Raw genomic sequence first — 25550 nt, 5'->3', positions numbered from 1 at the left:
AGATATATACATACTTCTAATTTCTGCAGTACTTCAACAACAGAATGAAAACCTTGTGCACATTGTAAAGTGCTTAAATTAACTTTCCCATGTTAATCGCACTTGGACTTTCATTCATAAGAAATAGTTCATTTGGATCTTTAAGTCATCACCACAAGGAAATCATACCTTGAGGGTATGGGCTAGTGTTCTAGTCCAAGGAAAGGAGAAAGAAGAGGAAGAAGAAGGGAAAGGAGGTCTGACCATCAGACCATTTATAAAATGTGTGATTCTGAGAGGAAAGTGTTAATAGTGGCTCAAGATAAACAGGCTGGGGTAATGTACTGCAGTGATGATGATAGTAGCTGATAGTGGAGTTTGGTGCTTTATCCTTCCTTTGATAACTAACAGACAACACAGGAAGAACTGGTATCCCTGGAACATGGAGGATAACAAAGATAAAAGTGGTAAAATAGTGCATTTTACAGACCATAAGATTCAAACAAAAATTTTGCTAATCAAGCACTGAAGGAACTAAATAAACGAAATGGACAAGAACTGCAGTGAAATGCACACACCCAACAGAGTACGTTTCCTTTTCCACTTAAGACGAGACTCGGTCTCTAATCTTTAACTTGCCTACTCTATAAAAAGTGCAAGAGGAAAACAGTCTATCCTAAGCATTTTTTCTTTTTAATCTCTTCTCCCGTCTTCTTTCAATATTAATCCATTTACAATCTCCTGTTTGATTATCTTTATTGATCCTTTTTCTACCCAGTCTTTTTAATTTGGTTATTGTAAGCTCTCAGCAGGAATCCTATCTCTTGTTTGACATCTTTGGGGACTTTAACTTGTCCTTTTCCCAAACAGTTCTCTCACCGTGTCCCGTCCCCTTCTCCCACCACCCACCCCCATGGCTCAGTCCTTTGTGCGCCCAATAACAGCAGGCGAATTCCACAGGGAGTCATGCGGTTGATTCCACGACTATTCATCAGGTTGTTCACTTAAGCTTCCAAACACCCCCCTCTAAGTATCCCTGGCTAGCGCCCTGAGAACTTGTTATCAATGTTAGGAAATCTACAAGCTATGATTCTTGGTGGAGATTCCTTTTTAAATGGACAGACAGATGAACTCTGGAAGTGTGCATAAGAAAACAAGAGCAGAACCTCGGGGATGGGAGGCATCTGGCGAGAAGGGAAGGAAGGATTTATGAGCAGGGCCACTTAGCAGGGCAGCAGGAAAATTTACTCCCGAAGAAGCCATCGCTAATTCACAAAGCCTTGCTAATCACTTACCTCCCCACCCAGACCACACTCCTATGCTAGGCGCTCTCCTCCACTTCCAACACCCCCACCCCCATCCCCAGCGCCTCTCTAAGATCAGAGGGAATGCTCTCCGGAACCCCTAGGGTGTCTGAACATCACCTGGGGAGTTGGGGCTACCGTAGAGCCTCCCTTTACTCTCCAAATTTGGAAAAATAGTAACCGAGAGTGAGGGGAGAATCCCTGAATTGCCTCTGAATGCTGCATAAGCTTCCTTCATCCTCTCCTTTTCCAGGAAAAGCTGAGCTGCCTCGCCTGAGCCGCCTCGCCTGAGCCGGCTATCACCACTGAACTGGGCTGAGAGACCCAGGTAGGAGTTGGGCTTGGCCAGAAGTTTTGGGGCCCAGGTGACCCGAAAGAGACCGCAGAGGGGTCAGCCTTGGCTCTTTCTTCTCCGCTCCATTCCAGTCAGCTTCCCTGGCTTGGAAGGCTGGGAGCTGCTGCTAACACTTCAAACTAGGGGAACAAGAAGGGAGCCGGGCGATCAGCTCCTGAGCCTCCCCTCCTCCCTTACCCATCGCCAACTCCCGGCCACACACTTCCCAACCCGGCTTCGCCCAGGGCTCCGGTCACTTATGTTAAAGCTCACAGGCGTTAAATTAAAATGTCAGAGTTATAAACTGGTCGGCCACCCCGGGGAGTTTCGGATCCGGTTTGAACAACCAGCCGGTTCCCCCAGAGCTCTGGGATTTTCATTTCTACGTCCCCTGGTGGGAGGCAGACATGAATTGGGGTATGTATGAGTGCAGAGGCATGCACACCCCGGGCCTGCCTCCAGCCGGGTACGCGGATTCGGGTGGGCTGTGTATTTCCACAGCACCTGAAGCAGCAGGCGAGGGGGACGGATGCTTTTGAGTCCTTGACAGTAATGGACACATTTCCTTAGCTGAGCGCCCTTCGGGGTCTAGTGTGCTCAGAGACTCAGTGAAGATCCTGCTACCCCAGCCTTGGCACAGCGCGAGGAGCCTCTGTGCATCATGCGCTTCGGGGTGCATCTACGGTATATCACAGAGCGACCCGCACCGAGAGTCTCTCCAAACCTCTGTGTGTACAATATGCAACAACGTGCAAGTGCGGTGCTGAAAGTGCACAAGACACCCCAGGCTCCCACACGTATGGAGACGGATCGGATGCGTGTCCACACCCCGTTCGTCCCCGGTCCATTCGTGCCCATCTCGGAAGATAGATTAAACATTAATAATAATAATAATAATAATAATAATAAATAAAGATTCTTGACTAGTTGGGAAAGTGGAATTTAGAGTGGTTTCCAGTTGAGAGCAACGAGGCAAATTGAGGAAGTCAGGAGAACTGGGGAGGAGGAGAGGAAGCAGGGAAGGAAGAAGCGAAGGGAGGTGGCCGCGGAGCCTGGCGGACCCCCTTACCTTGGGCGGCGGAGCCAGTGCCGCTGGCGCTGAGCAGGGCCAGGGCAGGTAGTACGAGCATTTGCAGCAAGTATCCCAGTCCCAGTCCGCAGCGGGCCGCTGTCGCCCGTAGACCTTTCCTCATCGTAGACAGAGGTGTGCCGGGGGAGGGGGGGGAACAGAGAGACGCGCAAACAGAGGAAAGCCCCACTGGGCAGAAGCTGAATCCGTGCACCGCGAAGCAGTCCGAAGAAATAACGACAACCGAGCGCCACACTCCACTTTCTCCAAGGGCAGGGGCCAAAAGGGGGAGGAGAGGAGACGCCGAGGAGGAGTTTGAAGGTCCCTCTTTTCCAATGCCTTCTAACTGACGTCTCCCGCGAGCGACTGCTCTGCCCCCACTTGGGAAGTCCAGGGAGGCGCAAGGCAGCCACCTCCGCCGCTCCCCCCAGCAACAGGAGCAGCCGCAGCTCCGCCGCACGCCGAGTCTGGACTGCTCTACGGGTCCCCTCGCCTGTGAGGAACACACACAGACACCGGGGGTGGGGGTGGGGGTTGAAGTAGGGAGTGGGAGGAGGAGGGAGGGAGGAAGCTTGGGCACCGTCAGGCGCTCTGGTCTCCAATCTCAGTGTTCTCACGCCGGCGGAGAGATGTCCCGGTTGTCGCTGCTGGGTGGCCAAGGAGGGTCACATCCTAGAGTAGGGCGCACGGGTGCGCGAAGGCGCTCGGCAAGGAGGCGTAGAGGGCGCAGCACAACTCCGCTGGGGGGTAACCGGGGGCGGGAGCACGCCCGCCCGCCTTATGTAAGCAAGGATTGGAGAGAGATCAGCGCCCAGGGCGGAAGGTGGAGATCAGCTGTGGGTTTGCCCGCCGAAGCCGAGGCGAGAGAGACCAGAGGAAGAAGCAAGAAGCGGCTGTGGAGAGTGGCCGCGCGCCTGCCTCCCGCGGTGCGCCAGACCCGGACGCCAGGAGTGCAGCGGGCGCGCCCTGGGCCACTTGGCTGTGTCCAGTGGAGCTCAGCCTGCCGCCTGCCACCTTCTTCGCCGCGCCGGCAAAGCTTGAGCCGTACTCCCTGGGACTGGACTCGCTATACGACTTCGGGTGTTGCGTTTGACCAAGCCGGTGCGGGCTCGAACTGAAGTCCTTCTTGGTTGGGGAAGAAGGCATGAAGCTTTTGCAGTGCTCCAGCCCGTTGCTGTCCTGGGGTTGTCAGCGCCTGTCAGACAGCTTTATGTTCTGAGCGCGTGTGACCCCTTTGCAGTGGAACAGAAACTAAAAGCTCCATGAAAACTCATTCTGCAACAGTGCTTTCTTTGCGTGCATCTTGGTGGCTGACAAGGGTGGTGAGGCGATACTGGAAGGAAGAAACTCTCTTAGAAAAAAAATGCAAAGCAAAATTTTTAGATACTCAAAGTGATGATGGAGCCTATAACATGTTTTTCAAATTTCTAATAGTGTGTGTGAGCTGCTATGAATTTGTTTACCTTTCTATGGGAAATAATTGTCTACGTAGCCGGGTTGTGAATCCCTGTTGTCATGATGAAGGAAGGATGCAAGACTGGGTGGGTAAAATAAGGAAAGACTAGACAAAAGGAAAGTGAATTTATTAAAAGATGAACACGCAGACACAGCATTTTGGGAAAAAGAAAACCATTTCCCAAGATTAGCATATCTTTAAACTAATAATACATCAGGGAATTTTATGTTCTTGGTACCAACGGGGCCATGTGTAAACACACATGCACACACACACGCAGGAAACTTGAGGTCTAATTTTGGCTGTGGTCATAACTACTGTTACCCTGGGTAAGTCAGGTAACCTGTGAATGTCTCAGGGTCTTCATTTGTGAAATATTTTGATAGTTTCAAAGTTCTCTTAAGTTCTAGCATTCTATGATTCTGCCTGCACAACCCCATCTAGGCAATAAGACCTATCTTGGATGAATCAGGGAGATCCAGAAAGGTAGTATTTGCCAAAGACATTGACAAAACCGGCCACTTCTTATTTCTGTGGAGACTTTGTCCACCACACAAAATTCTTCACTCTCTTCATCTTCTCCATACCAAGATATCATGATATTTGACAATAGGGTAGGTGCTGGCACGAGACTGTCTGCCTTCAGTTCTTAGCATTTCTTATTACTTGACTGATATTGAGCATTAAAGCTAGGTGCCTCTCTTCCCTAACTTGTAAGATGGGTCTAGTAACAGGAACTATCTCACAGGGTTGTTTAAGGATTATATAAGTTAAACATATGTAAAATGCCTGACACCAAAATTGTAAACTGCTGTTCTTACCGTTCATGAAAAATTCCCATTAGCCTTATGCTATCTCGACCAGTGCTGTTCAGCAGAAATTTCTGGAATGAAGAACATGTTCATATCTGTGCTTTCTGGGCTGGTAGTTATGAGATACATGTGGCTACTTGCAATGTGGCTAGTGTGAATTGGAAATTTTTATTTAATTAATTTTAATTTAAATAGTCACATGTGGCCGGCGGCTACCATATTTTATGGTGTATTGAGGCCACTAATAACTTGTCAAGTATTTTGAGAATGACTTCACAAGGGATTATTATTATACTTATCTGTATGTACAATTTTACTAAGAAGGACAACAGCTTAAATACTAAGAAATCTCCACACATACTCACCATCACATCAACAACATCCAAAAGTTATTTGTTTATTTATTTACAATTTTATTGCCTGTCTTCTTACATTAGAATTTAACTGTTTTAAGACAGAGATTTTGCCTTTGTTCATTATTTCAACCACAGCTCCTAAACTGAGCCTGATATATAGTTGGTACTCAATCAATATTGATTGATTTCCTGCCCAAAAAGCTCAATGGGGAAGACTCCTCAAAGTCTAGGACAGCTAAAGAAGGTTGAAATAGTCACCTACTCCTGTTTGGGGCATTGAGGTACTCAGTGACAGATACCACATGCAATTAGTTCCTTAAAATAAATAAGAGATTAAAAGAGGAAATGTAGTTAAATACTGAAATTCAGCCTAAAGATGGCAGGAGAATGGTTTGAGAAGTGTATAGAGTGATGAGGTAGAAAAGGAAGAGGAGAGTGACAACACCACACCAAGGACAGGAAAAACACCAGCAATAGATCAGCTTTACACAGCAGGCAAGTTTCCTGCTATCTACAAATACAGATGAAACTTGTCTTGTGGATTAACATCCTGCCTACTTTTGTTGATCATCACATTTTTTCCTCATGAGAGAAATAATAGTGTTTTGTAGGCTCCTGAGAATAGGCTTACTAATGTCACCGAGATCTGGGCTCAAATGACACTGCTTAGGGAGGCATTCACTGACCAAGTTACCTAAAATAGCAACAATCTATCATCCAAAGTATTATTTGCCGACTTTGATTTTCCATATAACACTTATTTTATATATGTACATATATGTGTGTGTGTGTATATATATATGTATATGTACATGTATATACACACGCTCCAATAAAATTCTCAGGAGAGGAATTTTTTTTTCTAATACATTCAGTGCTCTATACCCAGAACCTGGAACAATACCTTGTACATAACAGGTGATCAATAAATACTTACTGAATATTGAGTGGACCGAATCAGAGCCAATGGATTTAAAACTGAGCTAAGTCCTTCATTAAACCTTCTTGCTCTCCTCTTCAGCCTCCCAAGTTATCAAATTATGAGTAGGCTTTCCTAGTTGTTGAGTAAAATCAAGTTTTGACAAATTTTCAACAAAAATTTATTGGAATTTGACTTTTTAGGGTTGGAATACTGCAGGTGTTTAAGGGACAGACATGAAATTCATCTCATCTTGAAAAACGAAAAGCTTCATTTAAATCCATATACAAGGGCTTTCTTTTTCTTGGCTGCAGTGAATGGAGAATTAACTCTGGGATAATAAATCCCAGTGACAGGTGCTAATGGGAATTAAGCATGCAAATCCCCTGCATATCCCTCCAGAAATCTACACCAAGAAAAGTATGCTATTTAGCATGTAGGCTGCTTAGTAATAATATCATTTACTCGGAACTAGTACTGAAAAAGTTTCCAGTTTAAAGCTTACATCAAAAACAACTGATCATATATTTTAATTATGGAAATATTTTCTTTCGTTTTATCTCTCTCCTTATAGGTTTGATTCCTCACTTTTTATATGTTTTGTGTACTTTTAAAAATAAATCTCCATAGCAGGGATATTATTAGCTGGATTAACTGGCAACATAGGAGAAAGAGGATTTTAGTGAATAAATAGGATGGTGATGAGGAAAACTCCTTTCCGACGAGTTGGGAGTTCAGAGTCCTCACATAATGTTACTGATAGACATCAACTAAGGAGAGCCAGATGGTCTAGATTCAGTTGATTCAATCCTCCTTCCCTACCTTAGTCCAGAGAAAGAGATTTAACTTGTCATAAACCAAAACTCTCTAGGGCTTTAAGCTTTTTATTAATTGTATTAGATAAGACCCATTTGGTTGCAAGTGAAAGAAACCCAACCCGAACCAGCTTAAGCAAAAAGATAATTTATCACTGTACATAACTCAAAAACCATGGATAAGAAATATCTATTTAATAATAGATACCATTTACTGTCACTGCGTGTCAGGCACTTTCTAAGCTCTTTACATGTGCTATCTCATTTAATCATCATAACTGAATGAAAGTGCCATTATTATCTCCATTTCATAAATGAGGAAACAGAGTGGTTATGTAATTTTGCCCAAGGTCACACACAGTATTTACTAGCGACAGTCTGATTTGAGGGATCATGTCCTAGACCCATGCATTTAAATATCACTCATGGGACTTAGTACTTCCCCCACCCTCAATATGTTGGTTATGCTCTCCTCTGTTTTGGTTTCATTCACAGACTTATGATCTCCATCCTGGGATTCCCAGCACCTCCAGGTTTACATTGTCTTTATCATTGTCAATCTCAACACAAAGCACACTCATTTCCAAATGGCAAAACATAAATACAGAATTATGGCCCTGGCCTATCTTGGGCCACATACTCACAACTGAGGTAATTACTACGGCCAGATATTTGGCATATACTGAGAGGCAGGGCCTGGGTCATGTGCCAATATTTGCCAACTGGAAACTTGGATTGAAAGTGGGGATAAAGGATTGTCCAAAGGGATACACTGGAAAATGATTAATACAAAAAAAAAAAAAAAAAAGAAAAAAGAAAAAAGAAAAAGATGCCAAAGAGAATGGATGTAGGGCAGAAAAACAACAAATCCCTATTCTGTGGTATATGCAGCCGGATGAGTTACCACTGTAGCAAAAGAAGAGCACTAGTTAAGAAGGGCTGAAGAGAGCCAACCCCCTGTAGATTGCTTTTCCCATTAACTGACTGAAAGAATTAAGTCCAATTCAATTCAATTCAGAAAACTTTCACTTCCCCCCTATTATATTGTGGTTCCACTCTAGGATCCCTAGGGAAAAATATACATGAGGTGTAGTCCTTGTGTGGCAATGGCTCAGAATCTAACAGGCAACATAAATGAATAAACAGAAGGATTTTAAATAGAGACAAAAATATTGTGGGAATATAAGGATATGGGAGCCTGGGAAGAAGATTTATGTAAAAGTAAGACACACACTTGTGTGTCAGCAATACTATGCTTCACACAATGGCTGTATTTATCTCTAACAATAAGGAACCTGGGAGTAGGCAGTAGATGGCCACCGTGGAAGCTCAGTTATGCTCTTTTCATGGCTTGGCTCCACGCTCCAGTATGTACAGCTTTCATTCTCACAGTTGCTTGATAGCTTTTCCACCTCCAGGAGTCATGTTTCACTTTTCAGGCAGAAGAAGGCGGAACAGGCCTGAGGGGCTGCAACTAGCCTAGATGCCTTCCACATAACTTTGCTGGAAGCCCTCAGCCCAAGTAGTTTCCATTTCCTTGATGGTCTGTCAAATAACCCCCTAAGATCAATCACAAGTGGTGGATAAGGAGAAGGGTGTTGTACATGTTGGCCAGATCATCTGAGTTGGACACAACTGTTTTGGAGAGAAGGAACAAGGGGAAGGCACAGAAAGAAAGACATTAAGACAGGATATTTGAGGATGGATTTGAATAATTATAGGTAAATGAAAAATAGTTTGTTGGTTGAGAAAAAAGGGAGAAAAGGGAGGAAAGTGTGTTCTTTTTTTCTTTTTTTAGAGATAGAGTCTTGCTATGTTGCCCAGGCTGGAGTTCACTGGCTATTCACAGGTGCAAGTATAGGGCATGACAGCCATGAACTCCTGGCCTCAAGTGATCCTCCTGCCTCGGTCTCTGGAGTCTCCAAAATAGGGGAGGGGTGAGTGTGTTTTCTATCACACTGGGAAATAGAAAGATGGAAAGGACTCCATTATTCAGTTCACTGAAGTGTATTTACTGAATTTTTGGAAAAAAATGTGTAGCATTGAGGTAGAGTTTCATGGAGTTTATAGTTGGATGGTAGAAATGATATTTATAAAAAAGAAACAAAGCAAAAATAAAGGAAAGATAACAGGAAAGGTGGAGAAAAAAGAAAGGGGGGAAAGAAGAAAGGATGCAGGGGACAAAGGAAGAAAGGGAAAGAAGAAAGGCAAAAAGAAGAAATGAAGGAAGAGATAAATAAAATCCAATGTGATTTCTGCATTGGTGTAGCATATTGTAACTGCTACAAGAGGGAGGAAACAATGAAAAGGTCAATAAAAACTATAAGGAAAATAATAGAATATCTAATTTAGAAGAGTATTACTGGAGATAGAGATTATAATTATTGCTCACCAGAGCTTTTCTAATATCTCATTTTATTTTAAATTTATCTGCCAAGTTAGACCACAGTCATTTTTCTCATTTTACAGATGGAAGAAATAAAATACATAATGGAATGGTGGGAAGAATCTGGATCAGGAAACATGAATTTAGTCTCCATTTATCTAAAGTTATTTGCTCAGAAATCCCTGTAAGTTCTTTGCACTTTAATTTATTTGTTACAAGAAACGGTAACAATACGAATGCACAAAGTTCCTGTGACTATAAAAGGTGTGTGAAAGTGCTTTGTAATATGTCTACACTGAAGATGTTATTAGGGTAAGATATGTTCTATATTGTCTATTGTACTTAACTTACATAATCATCTGAAAAATATAGTATTAGTGATGTGGCTTTCTATATATGAATGATACCACCCTAGTATAATCTTTGGAGCTACTGTCAGTATCTCCCTCCTTTGCTCACATCACCTATTCAATTAATATTTTATAAGTCCATCCAATTTCACTACTTAAAGAGCTATATGATCTATCCCATTATCACCAGCCCTACAGCCTCACAATATATTTGCTTGTTACTGAGAGGTCTTGTAATTATTTCCTTAGTAGCTAGTTTGCCTTTACATTCTAGTCCATGCTCTCCACACCTCCCAGAAAGACCTTCTAATATGTAAAACCTGTCATTTTACTGTCCTAAAATCTTAGTCAATGATTCCTCACTGCCTCAGACCTGCTTTTCCAAAGACCACTACAGGGAAATCCTGTCCTTTAAAAAAGCAGTTCTAGAACGAACAGAGGATGATAGGTTGCACTATCCTTTAGTCTTTCCTCCTTTCCAGGTAACATAATTACCCAGTTATTTCCTTTGCACTTTGCCTTGCAGGACCACCCACTGCACAGTGGGTCATATTGGCTTCCTCTCTCACTGATGGTTGCTGAGCCATGGGACTTGCTTTGACCAGTGATCTTGGGCAGGTGCTACAGTGTGCCAGTTGCTCCCATTGCATACCTCTACTCATTTTCATGTGTTGTCACCATTAGTCCTAAGACATTAGAACATTTTCCAGGTTCTAATGTCTAACCACCAAACTAAGGTGGATAAGAGACACATAGAGAGATGCGCAGCCTGGAGCCTTGTGCTTGCTGTCTGGAGCCCAGAGCCTGTGTTGCATCAGAGCCAATGACCTATGAGCAAGAAAAATAAGGTACTTGTGTTCAGCTACCGAGCTCAGGGTTAATTTTCTATACAGCAATGTTGCAGCAAGAGGTGTCTAATGTACCTAGTGTGAGAAATCATGTCCTCAGATTAAGCTCAAGATAAATAAAATGACAATCTCCCTGAGAGTACCACTAAGCTAATAGAAAATAAGACAGACTACAGAATTAAATAGGCTGACTCTGAAAAGTGCAGTGAGAGAGTTACGGAAACATCACTATGGGAGATGAGAGGAAAGGACACTTACTTCACATCGAAGAACCAGTGAAATCTTAAATGAAAGCACATTAGACCCAGGTCTTGAAGGATAAATAGAATTTGCTTTTGCTGAGTTGGGAAGAAGAAAGAACTGGAGCCACAGCAGGCAAAAGGAGCACAGGAATAGCAAATACTGAGTGACTTAGGTTGGAGGCCAGAAAGCATCATGCTTAATGCTTTTATCATCATCCTTATAAAAATTATAGTTGTTAACATTTTTGAATACTCATTAATCAAACACCTTGTTTTGTATAAAGAGAGATAAATATTCATTTAATACACACAACAATACTATATATGAAGTGGTATCATTATTATCCTCATTTTAAGCTTGAGGAAATTGAGGTTGGTTTGGGTTAACTTGCCTATGCTAAATTAGTGTCAGCTTGGGATCTGAAGTTGAATTTATCTGGATGCAGGCAAATACTGGGAGGAAAATTTGGAAAGGAAGATAAAGGTATTTTTTCAAAGGCGTTTTGTGGTTTGCTAGGAAGTCTGTCCCACATTATGCATAGAATAGGAAGTGACCAAAAGTCTTTGGGCAATGAGGTAATACCATGACCGTTTCTCGCGGCAATGTGCAAGCTGGACTAAAGTGGGAAGAAAAATCATGGAGTATCCATTTAGGAGTATATTCCAACAATCAAGATGAGAAGCAGCGAGAGCTTGGATGTAGGTAGTAGTAAGCAGAAAATGAGTAAAGGGGATATATGCAAGATACCCAATTGGGATGGTGGTTACTACTGCCAGAACACAGGATGATAAATTTGTGTTTTAAATATTCATGATATAATTAAGAATAAATTATGTAACCCTGAAAAACTACTTGAAACAGTAAGCCACCCTCAACTTAATTAAAGGCATTAAAGAATTAAAAATAAGATTTAAAGGGCCAGTGGGACACATTCATTTCTTAGGATTACTGGTGTTTATGGGGCCTTGAAATCATTTATTCAAGAAATACTGTAATGACTCACCAACATTTTGGATACATAGCCATACTACTTGCTTTTCAAAGTCCCTAAAACTCTACCTGGCACAGAGAAGGTAATCAATAAATCTTTTAAAAATAAAAATCTTAAAGTAAAACAATAAATAAATAATAATAATATTTTATAATATGTAACCTAAATCAGTTATTACAATTAGAAATCTTTTACTTGTTTTTTTTTTCTAAATTTACTTATAACTTCATTGTTAGAAATGTGTTGTGCCTTATCCTGCAGAAACATGCCATAAATTATGGTTTGGAATTCAGCCCACACAATCTTGTTAATCATGTGTCATTATGTGGAAAACAATGCTATTACAGCATATATAATCCAATCCAAATATAACTTATAGTTAAATGAAAGCAAAAGCAAGACATTTGATCTTTGTACTTGTAGAAAAAATAAAGAAGAATGAGGAAAAAAGGGTAAAGATTTTAAGGAGATTTCTAAGTTCATTTTATGTCGTTTCCAACAATTCCAAACTGTGAAGCCATTCCTCTTGTTTCATGTCTAATTTCAATTGGAAATAGAAGGATTTTTTTCCACTAACTAGCCTTATGTTGATTGTAGCTGTTTTTTGCTTATTTGCTGTATGTTAAGAAATTAAATTAAAAGAACAAAGAAGGTAAAAACAGAAATAAATTTTTCTCATCACATGGAGGAAAACAAATATAAAATACAGAGAAGGAAAGAAAGAGTAAAACAATTCAAGGGAGAATTTTCTAGAGGTATTTTAAACAGAACTGTGTGAAATACAAGTCCCCAAAGAATGAGATGAAGTTAAATAGTGAGGAAGCAATAGTTCAGATAATCATCCACAAGGGCCACTACCCCACTAGCCAAAAACAGCCAGGTATTATGGAGCAGGATTAAGTGGGCGATCCAACAGTATAATTTATGAAAATATTACAAGTTAGATATTTTTAAGAATAAATGCCTTGCAATGATTTGCCTGCTTGTTTATATATGTTACTATTCTAGACTTTTAGCTAGCTTCTCAAGAACGATTTTATTGTGTTGTAGTAATATTTAAATCATCATCACCTACTCCAATGCAAAGTAGCACAGTACTTTGCTCCAAAGAGCAAAGAAGTCTTTGTTTCTATTGTTGTCCATGGGGTGTATTTAATAGGGAGGGAATTCTAGAAACTTCCAGTTAAGTCAAGGGAAACTCTGTGTATTAAGAGGAGGAGATCACCTTATATCAACATGATGTGCCCTGGAAAAAATTTTTTTAAAAGGAACCTATTCAGCATTCTGAGCATCGAAGGCAATTTTGCATCAGAGACATCCTGAATGCCCTTAGTGAAAAAGGACACGGGAGGTAATACCGGTTAAAAAGCCATAGTAACTTTCTTGATCTCCACGCTGGTAGAAGCTACGGGTATGGGTAGTAATCGTGTGCTGCATGGCTAGCAAGACTCAACACAGGGATGAGCCACGGGGCACCAGCACACCTCTACGGTGGTCAAGTGTTTCAGAGCATGAACTCTGAAGCAAAAATGCCTCCTAACTTCTAATTCCTGCTGTGTCCCTTACTAACTTTGTCACTACAGAAAATTTCATGAGCTGCTTATAAGCTATCTGTCCCTGTCTATAAATTGGGATATTCATAGCCACTTTATAGTAGGACTTACCTTGTAATATTGTTGTATAGGTCAAACAAATTCATTTGCTTACTTCACTAATAACCATGCTTGGATAGAGTGAACATGAATAAATATGAGCTTTAAAAAATTATTATTATAATTCACTAAATAAGTACCTGTTTGTAAAAGATGGTTCAGAAATATTTTAGTCATGTCACAGACATAAATGGCTTGTTCTATTAAATAGTCATGTCCTGAATAACAATGTTTCAGTCAACAAGAGTCAGCATATACAACAGTGGTCCCATAAGATTATACCATTGTATTTTTTTTACTGTACCTTTTCTGTGTTTAGATGTGTTTAGATACACAAATACTTACCATTGTGTTACATTTGCCTATAGTATTCAGTGCAGTAACATGCTGTCCAGGCTAGTAGCCTGGGAACAATAGGCTTATGCTATATAGCCTAGGTGTATAGTAGGCTATTTCATTTGGGTTTGTCTAAGGACACCCTATGATGTTTGCACAATGGCAAAATCACCGAGGGATGCATTTCTCAGAACGTATCCCTGATGTTAAGTGACACATGACTGTATATTTGTAACATTTTAAGTATTTTTACTTCATAAATGATCTAATGCTACATCCATTCAAATATTTTTACTCTTCAAAATGAAATACTTTATGAATATTTAGTTTCAAAACCTCAACATATTCCATATTCCAAATAAATTGGCAAAAGCATGATAGAAGAAAATGCTTCAATTATGTGATTATAACATAAAAATGTGAGCAGCGTGTGTGTTTATGTTTATGCCTTATGTTCACAAACTCAAGATAACACTTGCAGCAAAGGAAACCTACAAGGTCAGTTCTGTGCAGAATAGAACAATATCTACAAATGTTCACAATATTTCTTAAAGGGGGAAAACACTCAAGGGAATGTGACATGGTTTTCATAGGAATTCACCTGATGGGAAATGTGTGTATAATAAGAATGGCTTTTCTTATTCCTCATGAGAGAAAGTTGATGTACTCACCCACCATGCTTTTCTAATAGCACTAGTTGATTTGAGCTGACATTGCCACACTCTTTTACTTAATTCTACAAATGCTTGCATTTATGAAAATTTCCAAGAATGAAGCCTGAATTTGTAGAAAACTTGCAGAATGAAGCTTACTAACCTATATGTGTATTTAAAATAGCAATTTTCATCTCATTAGCACAAAGGCTAACCAGTTGAATATGTCACTCAGAAAATATAGACATATCCATTTTCTAACATGTCAGCATTCAGTTGGGAGATTATGTTATTGATGTATGTTTCAGGACTTCCCCTCCCTGCCTTCTATACATGTTAGAGACTCATGTGCAGAAACCTGCCCTTTTGGAGATAAAAATGCCTCTTTGTAAGTGAACAGATGGTGTTGCTCAAGTTCAGAGACACATCCAGGCAGAATCTCAGGGGGAGGAGGGACCGCAGGGAGAGCAGGACTGGTGTAGTTTGAAAAGGCTTCCTGGGTGATTCTGATAGTCTCCCACCTCGCCCCCACTGTGCAGCACTGATTTAGAGCTTATAAATACATGAATGTCATGTAGATGTTGATTTGAGCTGCAAAGTAAAAAGTGAATGCTTTTCCTGGTAGCAACTTGTATGATTGCTCTTCTTTGCATTTGATGTCATAATTTTCAAAACCTGAGCATCTTAACAACAACTTTAAATTGGCCCATTTAAAAACATTGGATTAGTTCAAATCCTACATTATTTCCATTTGTACGGGTGGCACTAAATTGCAGGTCCCACAATGTCATTCAAAGATAATTTTTATTTTGGTTGTGTTTTCATGTATATAGGCCACAAAATAAATGAATCATACATATGTGACATAATTAAAGCAACCCACAAATATTATTAGTAAAAGCATTGAATTTAGGTTTGAGATTTAAAATAATTATAGTCCAAATTATGTTTAAACTGCTTTAAACCAACCATGAAAAATAATATATGTACTATGTGTTTATAAACTTTCCCATCCACTTGTTAAACTAAAGAAAGAGGGGGAAAGTCTATATGCAAGTGTCTGAGAATTCAAGCAATTGTAAATTTCAGGTAGTTTTATGTTGATTTAACTTATATTTTAAGTTCGAGGGTATATGTGCAGGTTTCTTATACAGGTAAGCTTGTATCATGGTTGGTTGTTGTGTGGATTATTTCATCACTCAGGTATTAAGAAGCCCATCAATAATATATTGAATAAACAAAAATGTGATACATATACACCATGGAATACTATGCAGCCATAAAAAAGAACTAGATTATGCCCTTTGCAGGTACATGGATGGAGCTGGAGGCCATTATCCTTAGCAAATTAATGCAGGAACAGAAAACCAAATATCACATGTTCTCACTTATAAGCAGGAGCTAAAATGCTGATAATTTCAGGTAGCTTTTTAATGCCACAGAAGTAAGGGATGCCAGAGAGAAGTTCCAGACATTTAACTGGGTTTCCCAGAGCATAAACAACCTTTGTCACACCCAAAGGGTATTTCTTGTGTTCCTCTGGAGGTACTGAAGATTCCTATTCTTAAAAGGTTGGGAGTATAATGTCATTTCATTTGTTTTGATAGTGTTGTAAATAGATGAATTTGGACTATCCAAAGAGAAGAAGTTGTCAGAATTGGATTAATTTTCCATACACTACAGAAAAGATTGTGTTTTAAGTTCTGCTTTGATAAATAGATGCAGAAGACTTTCTAGCCTAGCTGTGAGTTTCCTGGAAGGGAATTTATAGAGTCATCTCTGGGTATTCATAGGAATTAGTTCTAGGACCCCTGAGAATACCAGAATCCACAGATGCTCAAGTCCCTGATATAAAATGGCATAGTATTTGCATAAACCTCTGCACATCCTTCTGTACACCTTAAATCATCTCTACTTATACCTAATACAATGTGAATGCTCTGTAAATAGTTGTTATACTGTACTGTTTTTAATTTGTATTTTTTATTATACTGTTTTTTTTTTTTCCAAATATTTTCCATCTGTGGTTGGTTGAATCTGTGGATGCAGAATGTGTGGATACAGAAGGCCTACTTTACAGAAGAGAGAAAAGGACTAAAGCAAATGAGAATCTTGCTGGAATCCATGTCAGTCCTGGGGGTGGAAAAGCTAGCTTATCTCTGAATGCATGCCTGGCCACCAGATCAAATGCCACTTGGCTAACAGTAGCCTCTGCATTTTATGTTTTCCTTGTGAGGCAACCTGCCCAGATTTTCAAGATTAGTAATTGGTATGTGGGAGATGTGTGGTGTGTGTGTGTGTGTGTGTGTGTGTGTGTGTGTGTACGTGTGTGTGTACCAGTTCTTTCTTCCAGGGTTCAGGGTTCAGACCAGTACTTGTCTGTCATTAGTTTTCCAGCATTTTCAGGTGATACTAACGTAGGTGACACACACACCCCTACTCATGCACACACACACCTGCCTACACTTAAAATTTTACCCTCCTTGCAACTTATAATTCTCAATCCTCTTCTAACATTTTAACCTCTTACTCTGTATCCTTCTACTGCCCATTCTTCCTACTACTTCTGCCTTTTCTAATTTGCCCTTTTTCTCTCCACCTATGTTCTGTAAAGAACCAAAGCATGATCAATTTTTCAATCATAATTAAAATGAGACCCAAGGGAACACAATTTTAAACATAAGGAAACTGAGGCCCCAAAAGCCAAACTTACTGGTCCAAAGAAAGATAGAGACAGATTCAACACCAGAGGATGATCTCTTTTTATTTCTGCTCATGCTGGAAAAACTCTGCAATAGAAGATATATGTGATATCAATTCCACATCTGATTCTTTACTAGCTGCATGATTTTCTGCAAGTTACTTAAACCAACTAAATAAACTTTGGTTTACCTATCGTTAAATAGGGAGAGATAAAATGGGAATAAATAGAGTTGTTTTGAAGCATCGCCCTACGAATGGATATAAAATGACCTAATACCATTCATGGAATATAGTAAGTGCAAAACAGGATTTTCCTACCAAGTCCAGTTTTTTTCTTTTATGTCACCTCACCTTGTAATCTTCCCTTTAGTTTACTCTTTTCTCTTATGGAAAATTACTTCTGTTTTTTCTTATTTTACTATATATATATATTTACCATTCATGTTCATACTCAGGCTTCAGTGACTGAAGAAATCTTTTCCAAACCTGTTAATAACATTTTGAGTGATAGAGCAGCTTCCTGTCTGCCCTGGTTTGTCTGAAGTTTAGCATATGGAGGGTCATACACCTACAGGCCTTGCAGAATTCTGCATGTCTGAATACGCTGAAGTAACCCAGAGCTGCAGCGGCTCCCTCTCTTGCAAGCAGTGGGAGTCTCTGAACTCCCTGCAAGACTTGAGTTTTCCCTGTACCACATCAGAGCAGCTCTGCCTTTCTCTGGCCATTGGCACAAAATGCAAAGTTTAGGAGGTAGCCAATGAATATTTATAAAACACTTAAAGGAATAAATGATTGCATAAACATGTAAGTCCTTGCTTCCCTTTTTGAACAGAGCAGAGAGCAAGCATTTCGGTGTTGGAATCAGTGTTGTACGTCTCGTGATCCACTTCCTAGGCCTGTCTGTGTAGGCCTTTGAAACAGTAGGCTCTCCTAGTGAGCATCATAGAACCAGCTGCTTTCTGATTCTGTTTACCTCACAGAAGGGTCAACATACCAAGGTTTAATCAGTCCTCTACAGGGGCACTCTCGTTGAAAGGCATAGGGCAGGGAGATGTTTTGAGGACGTTTCTGAACACCTACTCCATCCTAAACTTTCCATTCCCCACTGCAGCCCCCATGTACAGTTAGGGTTCACTTCCTTTTGGAGGTTTTTCTTTGTAAGTCTATCCATACCCTCTCCCATTCTTACCGAAGTGCGGAAAACAGCCTGTTTCCCTCAGAACAGTTGAGATAATACGACATTTTCAAAAGTAGCCGTATTACAGTATAAAGAGGTACAAAATAGGATACAAAGAGTATATAAATAGTCATGTTTCAAAATTATAAAATTTCACCCCTTCTGGGGTAGATTTGCTGGTCTGACTTTGTAGACACCTCATTTGGCTTCATACCCTCCTGGGTCTCTGATGGTTTCCTTTGATGTCATATTTTCTCCTGGCATGCATGGGGGCACACAGGGCATCTTTTTCCCTTCAAGGTCAGATGCAGAAAGGTGCACCCAACTTCTTACTCTATAAATCTCTACAAACCTCCAGTTGCAAAACTATGTCTTCCGTAGTCAATGGTCAGACAGTTGGGATGGAAGCCACGTATGATCTCATTTACCTTCTTTGGATTATCTGTTTATCCCAGTCCTAGATAATTTCCTTCTTTTTTAAACATTTATCTACATTCATTATTTTTCGTTCTATTTTTAGTTAACTTATAATAATTATACATATTTATGGGATACAGTGATACTTTAATACATGTATACAATAGGTAATGATCAAATCAGGATAATTAGCATATCCATCATCTCAAACATTTACCATTTCCTTGTGTTGTACAGTTTTACAATTCTCTCTTCTAGCTTTTTGAAAATACACACTAAATTATTGTTAACCATATTCACCCTTCAGTGCTACAGAACACTGGTATTCTTCCAATCTAGCTGTAACTTTATTACCTAACATCTCCCTAAACTTTCCTCCTTGCAACCCTTCCCAGTCTCTAATAACCACAATTCCACTCTTGACCTCTATAGAAAAATTTTTAAAAACTCCCTGATATAGTTTGGATGTTTGTCCCTGACCAAATCTCATGTTGAATTGTAATTCCCAATGTTGGAGGTGAGGCCTGGTGGGAGGTGTTTGGGTCATGGCTTGGTGCTGTCCTTGTGATAATGAATGAGTTCTCACCAGATCTGGTTGTTATAAATTGTTATACCTCCCCACAACCACCCAGTCTTCTTGCTTTTGTCACATGATATGCCTGCTCCCTCTTCACCTTCCACCCTGATTGTAAGCTTCCTGAGCCCCCTATCAGAAGCCAACCAAATGTTGGTGCCACACTTGTACAGCCTGCAGAATCATAAACCAGTTAAACCTCTTTTCCTTATAAGTTACCCAGTCTCAGGTATTTCTTTACAGCAATGCAAGATGCCCTAATACACTCCTACACGTAAGGGAGAATAATTTGCCTTTTTTCTGCCTGGCTTATTTCACTTAACATAATGTCCTCCAAGTAATCAGTTTCCCCAAATGATAGGATTTCATTTTTTATAGCTGAATAGTATTCCGTTGTGGCATATATTCATTTTTTGTCCATTCATCTGCAATGGACATTTAGGTTGAGGCTGTGTCTTGGCTAAACGATAACTAAGTACTGAAAGTAGAACTAAAAATGGAACTTTATTCAATAAAGCTACAATAAACATGGAAGACCTGGTATCTCTTTGGTATTCCTATTTTTCATCCCTTAGATAAATACTCAGTATTGGGATTGCTGAATTGTACAATAGTTCTATTTTTAGTTTTTTTGAGAAAGCTGCATACTGTTTTTCAAAATGGCTATACTAACTTATATTCCCATCAACAGTGTATTAGAGTTCCCTTTCCATGGCATCCTTACCAGCATTTGTTATATTTTGTGTTTTTGATGATAGATATGCTGAGATGAGATGATATATCATTGTGGTTTTGATTTGTATTTCTCTTATGATTAATGATGTTAAGCATTTTTTCATATACTTGATCATTTATATATCTTCTTTTGAAAAATGTCTGTTTAGAATCTTTGCATATTTATTAATTGGATTATAATTTTTGCTGCTGAGTGGTTTGCGTTCCTTGTATATTCTGGATATTAGTTGCTTGTTTGATAATGAATTTGCAATATTTTATTTCTTTTTACATGTTCTCTCTTCACTCTTGATTGTTTCTTTTGCTGTGCAGGAGCTTTTTAGTTTTATATGTTCCTATTTCTCCATGTTTGCTTTGTTGCCTGTGTTTTGGGGTCATATAAAAATCATTTTTTAAATCAATGTCATGAAGTTAAAGCATAAGTTCTTATTAGTTTTCTTTCACATGTTTGTTTGTTTATGCGATAAGCATAAAGTCATCATCAATTTAAAATAATGGGCAACAAGATAGTATTTGCAAGCCTCATAGTAACCTCAAATTGCAAAACATACAAGAGATACGCAAAAAATAAAAAGCAAGAAATTAAATCATAGCATCATAGCATCAGAGAAAATCACTTTCACTAAGAGGAAGAAGCAAGAAAAGAAAGAGAAGACCAGAAAACAAATAACAAAATGGTAGGAGTAAGTTCCTACTTGTCGATAATACAAGTTTTGGGCACCTTTATTGACAATGAGTTTGCTGGTGGTATGCAGATTTGCTTCCCGATTCTCTATTCTGTTTCATTGGTCTATGTGTCTGTTTTTATGACAGTATCATGCTGTTTTGTTTTCTAGAGCTCTGTAGTATAACTTGAAGTCAGATAATGTGATTCCTCCAGTATTGTTCTTTTTGCTCAATATACCTTTGGCTCATCTGGGTCTTTTTTTATTTCATATACATTTTAGATTTTTTTTTCTGTTTCTTGAAGAATGTTATGCTATTTTGATAGGGATTGCATTGAATCTGTAGATTGCTTTGAGTAGTACGGACATTCGATAATATTGATTCTTCCAATCAACAAACTTGGAATACATTTCCTTTTTTGTGTGTGTTCTGTTCAATTTCTTGCATGAGTGTTTTATAATTTTTATTGTAGAGATCTTTCACTTCTTTGGTGAAATTAATTCCTAGGTATTTGTTTTATTTATGGCTATTGTAAGCGGGATTCCTTTTTTGATTTCTTTTTTAGATTGTTCACTGCTGGCATATAAAAATGCTACTGATTTTTTATGTTGATCTTGTATACTGCAACTTTACTGAATTAGTTTATCAGTTCTAGTAGTTTTTTGTGGAGTCTTTAGTTTTTTTTCAAATATAAGATTATATCATATGTACACAAGGAAAATCTGACTTCTTCCTTTCCAAGGTGGATGCAATTTTTTTCTCCTCTCTGATTGCTTTAGCTAGGACTTCCAGTACTATGTTGAATAGGCCTGGTGAAAGGTGGCATCTTGTCATGTTCCAGATCTTAGAGGAAAGGCTTTTAGTTTTTCCCCATTCAGTGAATCTGTCACATGTGGCTTTTATTACATTGTGGTATGTTCCTTTTATTCCCAGTTTTTTAAATTGTTTTTATTATGAAGGGATGTTGAATTTTATTAAATGCTTTTTCAACATCAGTTGAAATAATCATATTATTTCTGTGTTTCATTCTGTTGATATGATGTATCAAATTGATTTGTGAATGCTGAACCATCCTTACATACCTGGAGTAAATCTCACTTGCCCATGATCAGTTATCCTTTTGAATTTGGTTTGGTAGTATTTGGTTGAGGATTTTGCATCAATATTCATCAGAGGTGTTGGCCTATAGGTTTCTTTTTTTGATGTGCTTTTGTCTGGTTTTGGTATCAGAATAGTACTGGCCTTGTAGAATGAGTTTGGAAGTATTCCCTCCTCATCTGTTTTTCAGAATAGTTTGAGTAGAAGAGTAGAATTGGTATTAGTTCTTTAAATATATTGGCTTTCAGGCTTTTTGTTTTTACTGGGAGACTTTTTACTCATTACTTGTTTTTGGTCTGCTTAGGGTTTGGATTTCTTCATGGTTCAATCTTGGTAAGTGTGCATGCCTAGGAATTTACATACTTCATCTAGATTTTCCAATTCACTGGCATTTGGTTGCTTACAGTAGCCACTAATGATCATTTGAATTTCTGTGATATCACTTGTAATGTCTCTTTTTCATCTCTGGATATATTTATTTGGGTCTTCTCCCTTTTTGTCTTTGTTAATCCAGCCAAAAGTTTGTCAGTTTTATCTGTCCAAAAAAAATTCTTTTGTTTTATTGATCTTTTGTATTGTTTTCTTCATTTCAAATTCATTATTTCTACTATGATCTTTATTATTTCTTTTCTACTACTAATGTTGGGTTCAGTTTGCTCTTGCTTTTCTAGTTGTTTAAGATACATTGTTAGGTTATGTATTTGAAATTTTTCTTCTTTATCAATGTGTACACTTATAACTATAAACTTCCCTTTTATTACTGCTTTTGCTGTATCCCGTAAGTTTTGTTATGTTGTGTTTTCATTATCATTTGTTTTGATAAATTTTAAAATTTCCTTCTTAATTTCTTCATTGACCTACTGGTCATTTGGGAGCATATTGTTTAATTTCCATTTGTTTATATCATTTCCAAAATTCCTCTTGTTTAATTTCTAGTTTTATTCCATTGTGGTCAGAGAAGATGCTTGATTTTATCTCAGTTTTTTTTTTTTTTGAATGTTTTAAGATTTGTTTTGTGACCGAAGATATTGTCTGTCCTTGACATTGATCCATGTGCTGAGAAGAATGTGTATTCTTCAGCCTTTGAATGAAATATTGTGTGAATATTTATTAGGTCCATTTCTTATATAGTGTAGATTAAGTCCAATGTTTGCTGAGATTCTGTCTGGGACATCTGTCCAATGCTGAAAGTGGGCTTTTGAAGCCTCCAGCTATTATTGTATGGAAGTCTATCCTGTTTTTAGGTCTAATAATATTTGCTTTATGTATCTATGTGCTCGAGTGTTGGGTGCATATACATTTAAAATCAATATATCCTGCTGCTGAATTGACTCCTTTTTCATTAGATAATGACTTTCTTTGTCTTACAGCTTTTGTCTTTAAATCTATTTTGTCTGTTGTAAGTATAACTACCCCCACTCATTTTTGGTTTCCATTGACATGGAATATCTTTTTCCATCCCTTTATTTTCAATCTTTATAAGTGAAGTGTGTTTCTTGCTGGGACCAGATCAATGGGTCTTGTTTTTCCATCCATTCAGTCACTCTCTATCTTTTGATTGGAGAGTTTAGTCCATTTATAATCAATGCTATTATTGATAAACAGGGACTTACTCCTATTATGTCATTTGTTTTGTGGTTGTTCTGTGGTCTTCTCTTCTTCCTTCTTTCTTTCCCATCTTCCTTTTAGTGACGGTGATTTTATCTGGTTGTATGATTTAATTTCTTGCTTTTTATTTGCTGGTGTATCCATTGTATGTTTTTCAATTTGATGTTACTGTGAGGCTTGCTAATACTATCTTATAACCCATTATTTTAAATCGATAATGACTATTAACTTATTGCATAAACAAACATCCAAACAGAAAACTAGTAGCAACTCTATACTTTAATTTCATCCCCCACTTTTTAACTTTTTGTTGTTTCTCTTTATGTCTTATTGTACTATGTCTTGAAAAGCTGTTGTAGTTATAATAATAATAATAATAATAATCACTATTGAGACAAAGTCTCTCTCTCATCACTCAAACTGAAGCTCATTGGCACAATCACAACTCACTGCAGTCTCGACTTCTTGGGCTCAAGTGATTCTCCCACTTCAGCCTCTCAAGTAACTGGGACTACAGACACACACCACCACACCCAGCTAAATATATTTTTAGTAGAAACAGGGTTTTGCCATATTGCCCAGACTTTTCTTTAACTCCTGGGCTCAGGGGATTCTCCCATCTCAGCCTACCGAGTAGCTGGGACTACAGGCAAAAGCCACCATACCCAGCTAACTTACTGTGTTTTTAGGAGAGACAGGGTTTTGCTGTCTTGCCCAGGCTGTTCTTTAACTCCTGGACTCAAGCAATCCACCCACCTCAGCCTCCCAAAGTGCTAGGATTACAGGTGTGAGTCACTGCACACAGCCTAGTTATAATTTTTGATTGGCTCATCATTTAGTCTTTCTGATTAATATAAGAGTAGTTTATATACCACAATTACAGTGTTACAATATTCTGTGTTTTTATAGGTGTTTTTCTGTATTCTGCTTTTCTGTGTGCTCACTATTAACAGTGAGTTTTGTTCCTTTACGTGATTTCTTCTTGCTCTTTAACATACTTTCTTTCAGATTGAAGAACTCCCTTTAGCATTTCTTGTAGGACAGGTCTGGTGTTGATGAAATCCCGCAGCTTTTGTTTTTCTTGGAAGGTCTTTATTTCTCCTCCATACTTAAAGGATATTTTCACTTCATATACTATTCTAGGATAAAAGTTTTTCCTTCAACATTTAAATATTTTAGGCCACTTTCTCCCAGCCTGTAAGGTTTGCACTGAGAAGTCTGCTGCCAGATGTGTTGTAGCTCCTTTGTATGTTATCTGTTTTCGGCTCTTGATGCTTTTAGAATCCTTTCTTTATCGTTGACTTTGGAAATTTGATTATTAAATGCCTTGTGATAGTCTTCTTTGAGTTCAATCTGCTTGGTGTTCTATAACCTTCTTGTACTTGTGTCTTGATATCTTTCTCTAGGTTTGGGAAGTTCTCTGATATTATACCTTTCAATAAACTTTCTCCCCTATCTCTTTCTGTCTCCTGTTTAAGGCCAATAGCTCTTAGATTTGCCCTTTTGAGGCTATTTTCTATATCTGATAGGTGTGCTTTATTGTTTTGATGCTTTTTTCTTATCTTCTGAACATGTGTTTTCACATAGCCTGTCTTCAAGCTCTCTAATTCTTTCCTCTGCTGAATCAATTCTGCTATTAAGTTTCTCTGATGCATTCTTCAGTATGTCAGTTGCATTTTTCAACTCTTGAATTTCTGCTTCATTCTTTTCAATTATTTCAATCTCTTTGTTAAGTTTATTTGCTAAAATACTGAATACTTTCTCTGTCTTAGCTTGAATTTCTTTGAGTTTCCTTAAAACAGGTATTTTGAATCATCTGTCTGAAAGGGCATATGTCTCTGTTTTTCTAGGATTGGTCACTGGTACCTTATTTAGCTCGTTTGGTGAGGTTATGTTTTCCTGGATGATTGTGATGATTGTAGACATCTGTCGGTGTTTGGGAATTGAATAATTATGTTTTAATTGTAGTCTTCATAGTCTGAGCTTGTGTTTTCCCGTCCTTCTTGAGAAGGCTTTCCAGGTATTCAAAGGGACTTGGGTCCCAAGCCCAATAGTGCTGTGGTTTTTGC

General features: G+C 38.7%; 2 protein-coding genes across 3 annotated transcripts in view; one reads left to right on the top strand and one right to left on the bottom strand.

The window, feature by feature from the left end:
• Positions 1–2945, bottom strand: part of UNC5C (unc-5 netrin receptor C) — a 389368-nt gene extending 386423 nt beyond the window's left edge. For both annotated transcript variants that reach the window (XM_050791748.1, XM_050791749.1), the window contains exon 1: positions 2687–2945. In XM_050791748.1, coding sequence (XP_050647705.1) covers positions 2687–2810 — 124 coding nt within the window. In that variant the 5' untranslated portion in view covers positions 2811–2945. The remainder of the gene's footprint in view (positions 1–2686) is intronic.
• Positions 2946–3039: 94 nt separating this feature from the next.
• LOC126955311 (serine/arginine repetitive matrix protein 2-like) lies at positions 3040–3959 on the top strand. The gene has a single exon (XM_050791750.1). It carries the CDS (start codon positions 3316–3318, stop codon positions 3802–3804), a length of 489 nt encoding a protein of 162 aa, XP_050647707.1. The 5' UTR covers positions 3040–3315; the 3' UTR covers positions 3805–3959.
• The last annotated feature ends 21591 nt before the right edge of the window (positions 3960–25550 follow it).

This window comes from Macaca thibetana, chromosome 5 (genome assembly GCF_024542745.1).
Source record: "Macaca thibetana thibetana isolate TM-01 chromosome 5, ASM2454274v1, whole genome shotgun sequence".
Taxonomy (NCBI): domain Eukaryota; kingdom Metazoa; phylum Chordata; class Mammalia; order Primates; family Cercopithecidae; genus Macaca; species Macaca thibetana.
Note: the sequence above shows the minus strand (reverse complement) of the source record. Positions and strands in the feature narration are given on the sequence as shown.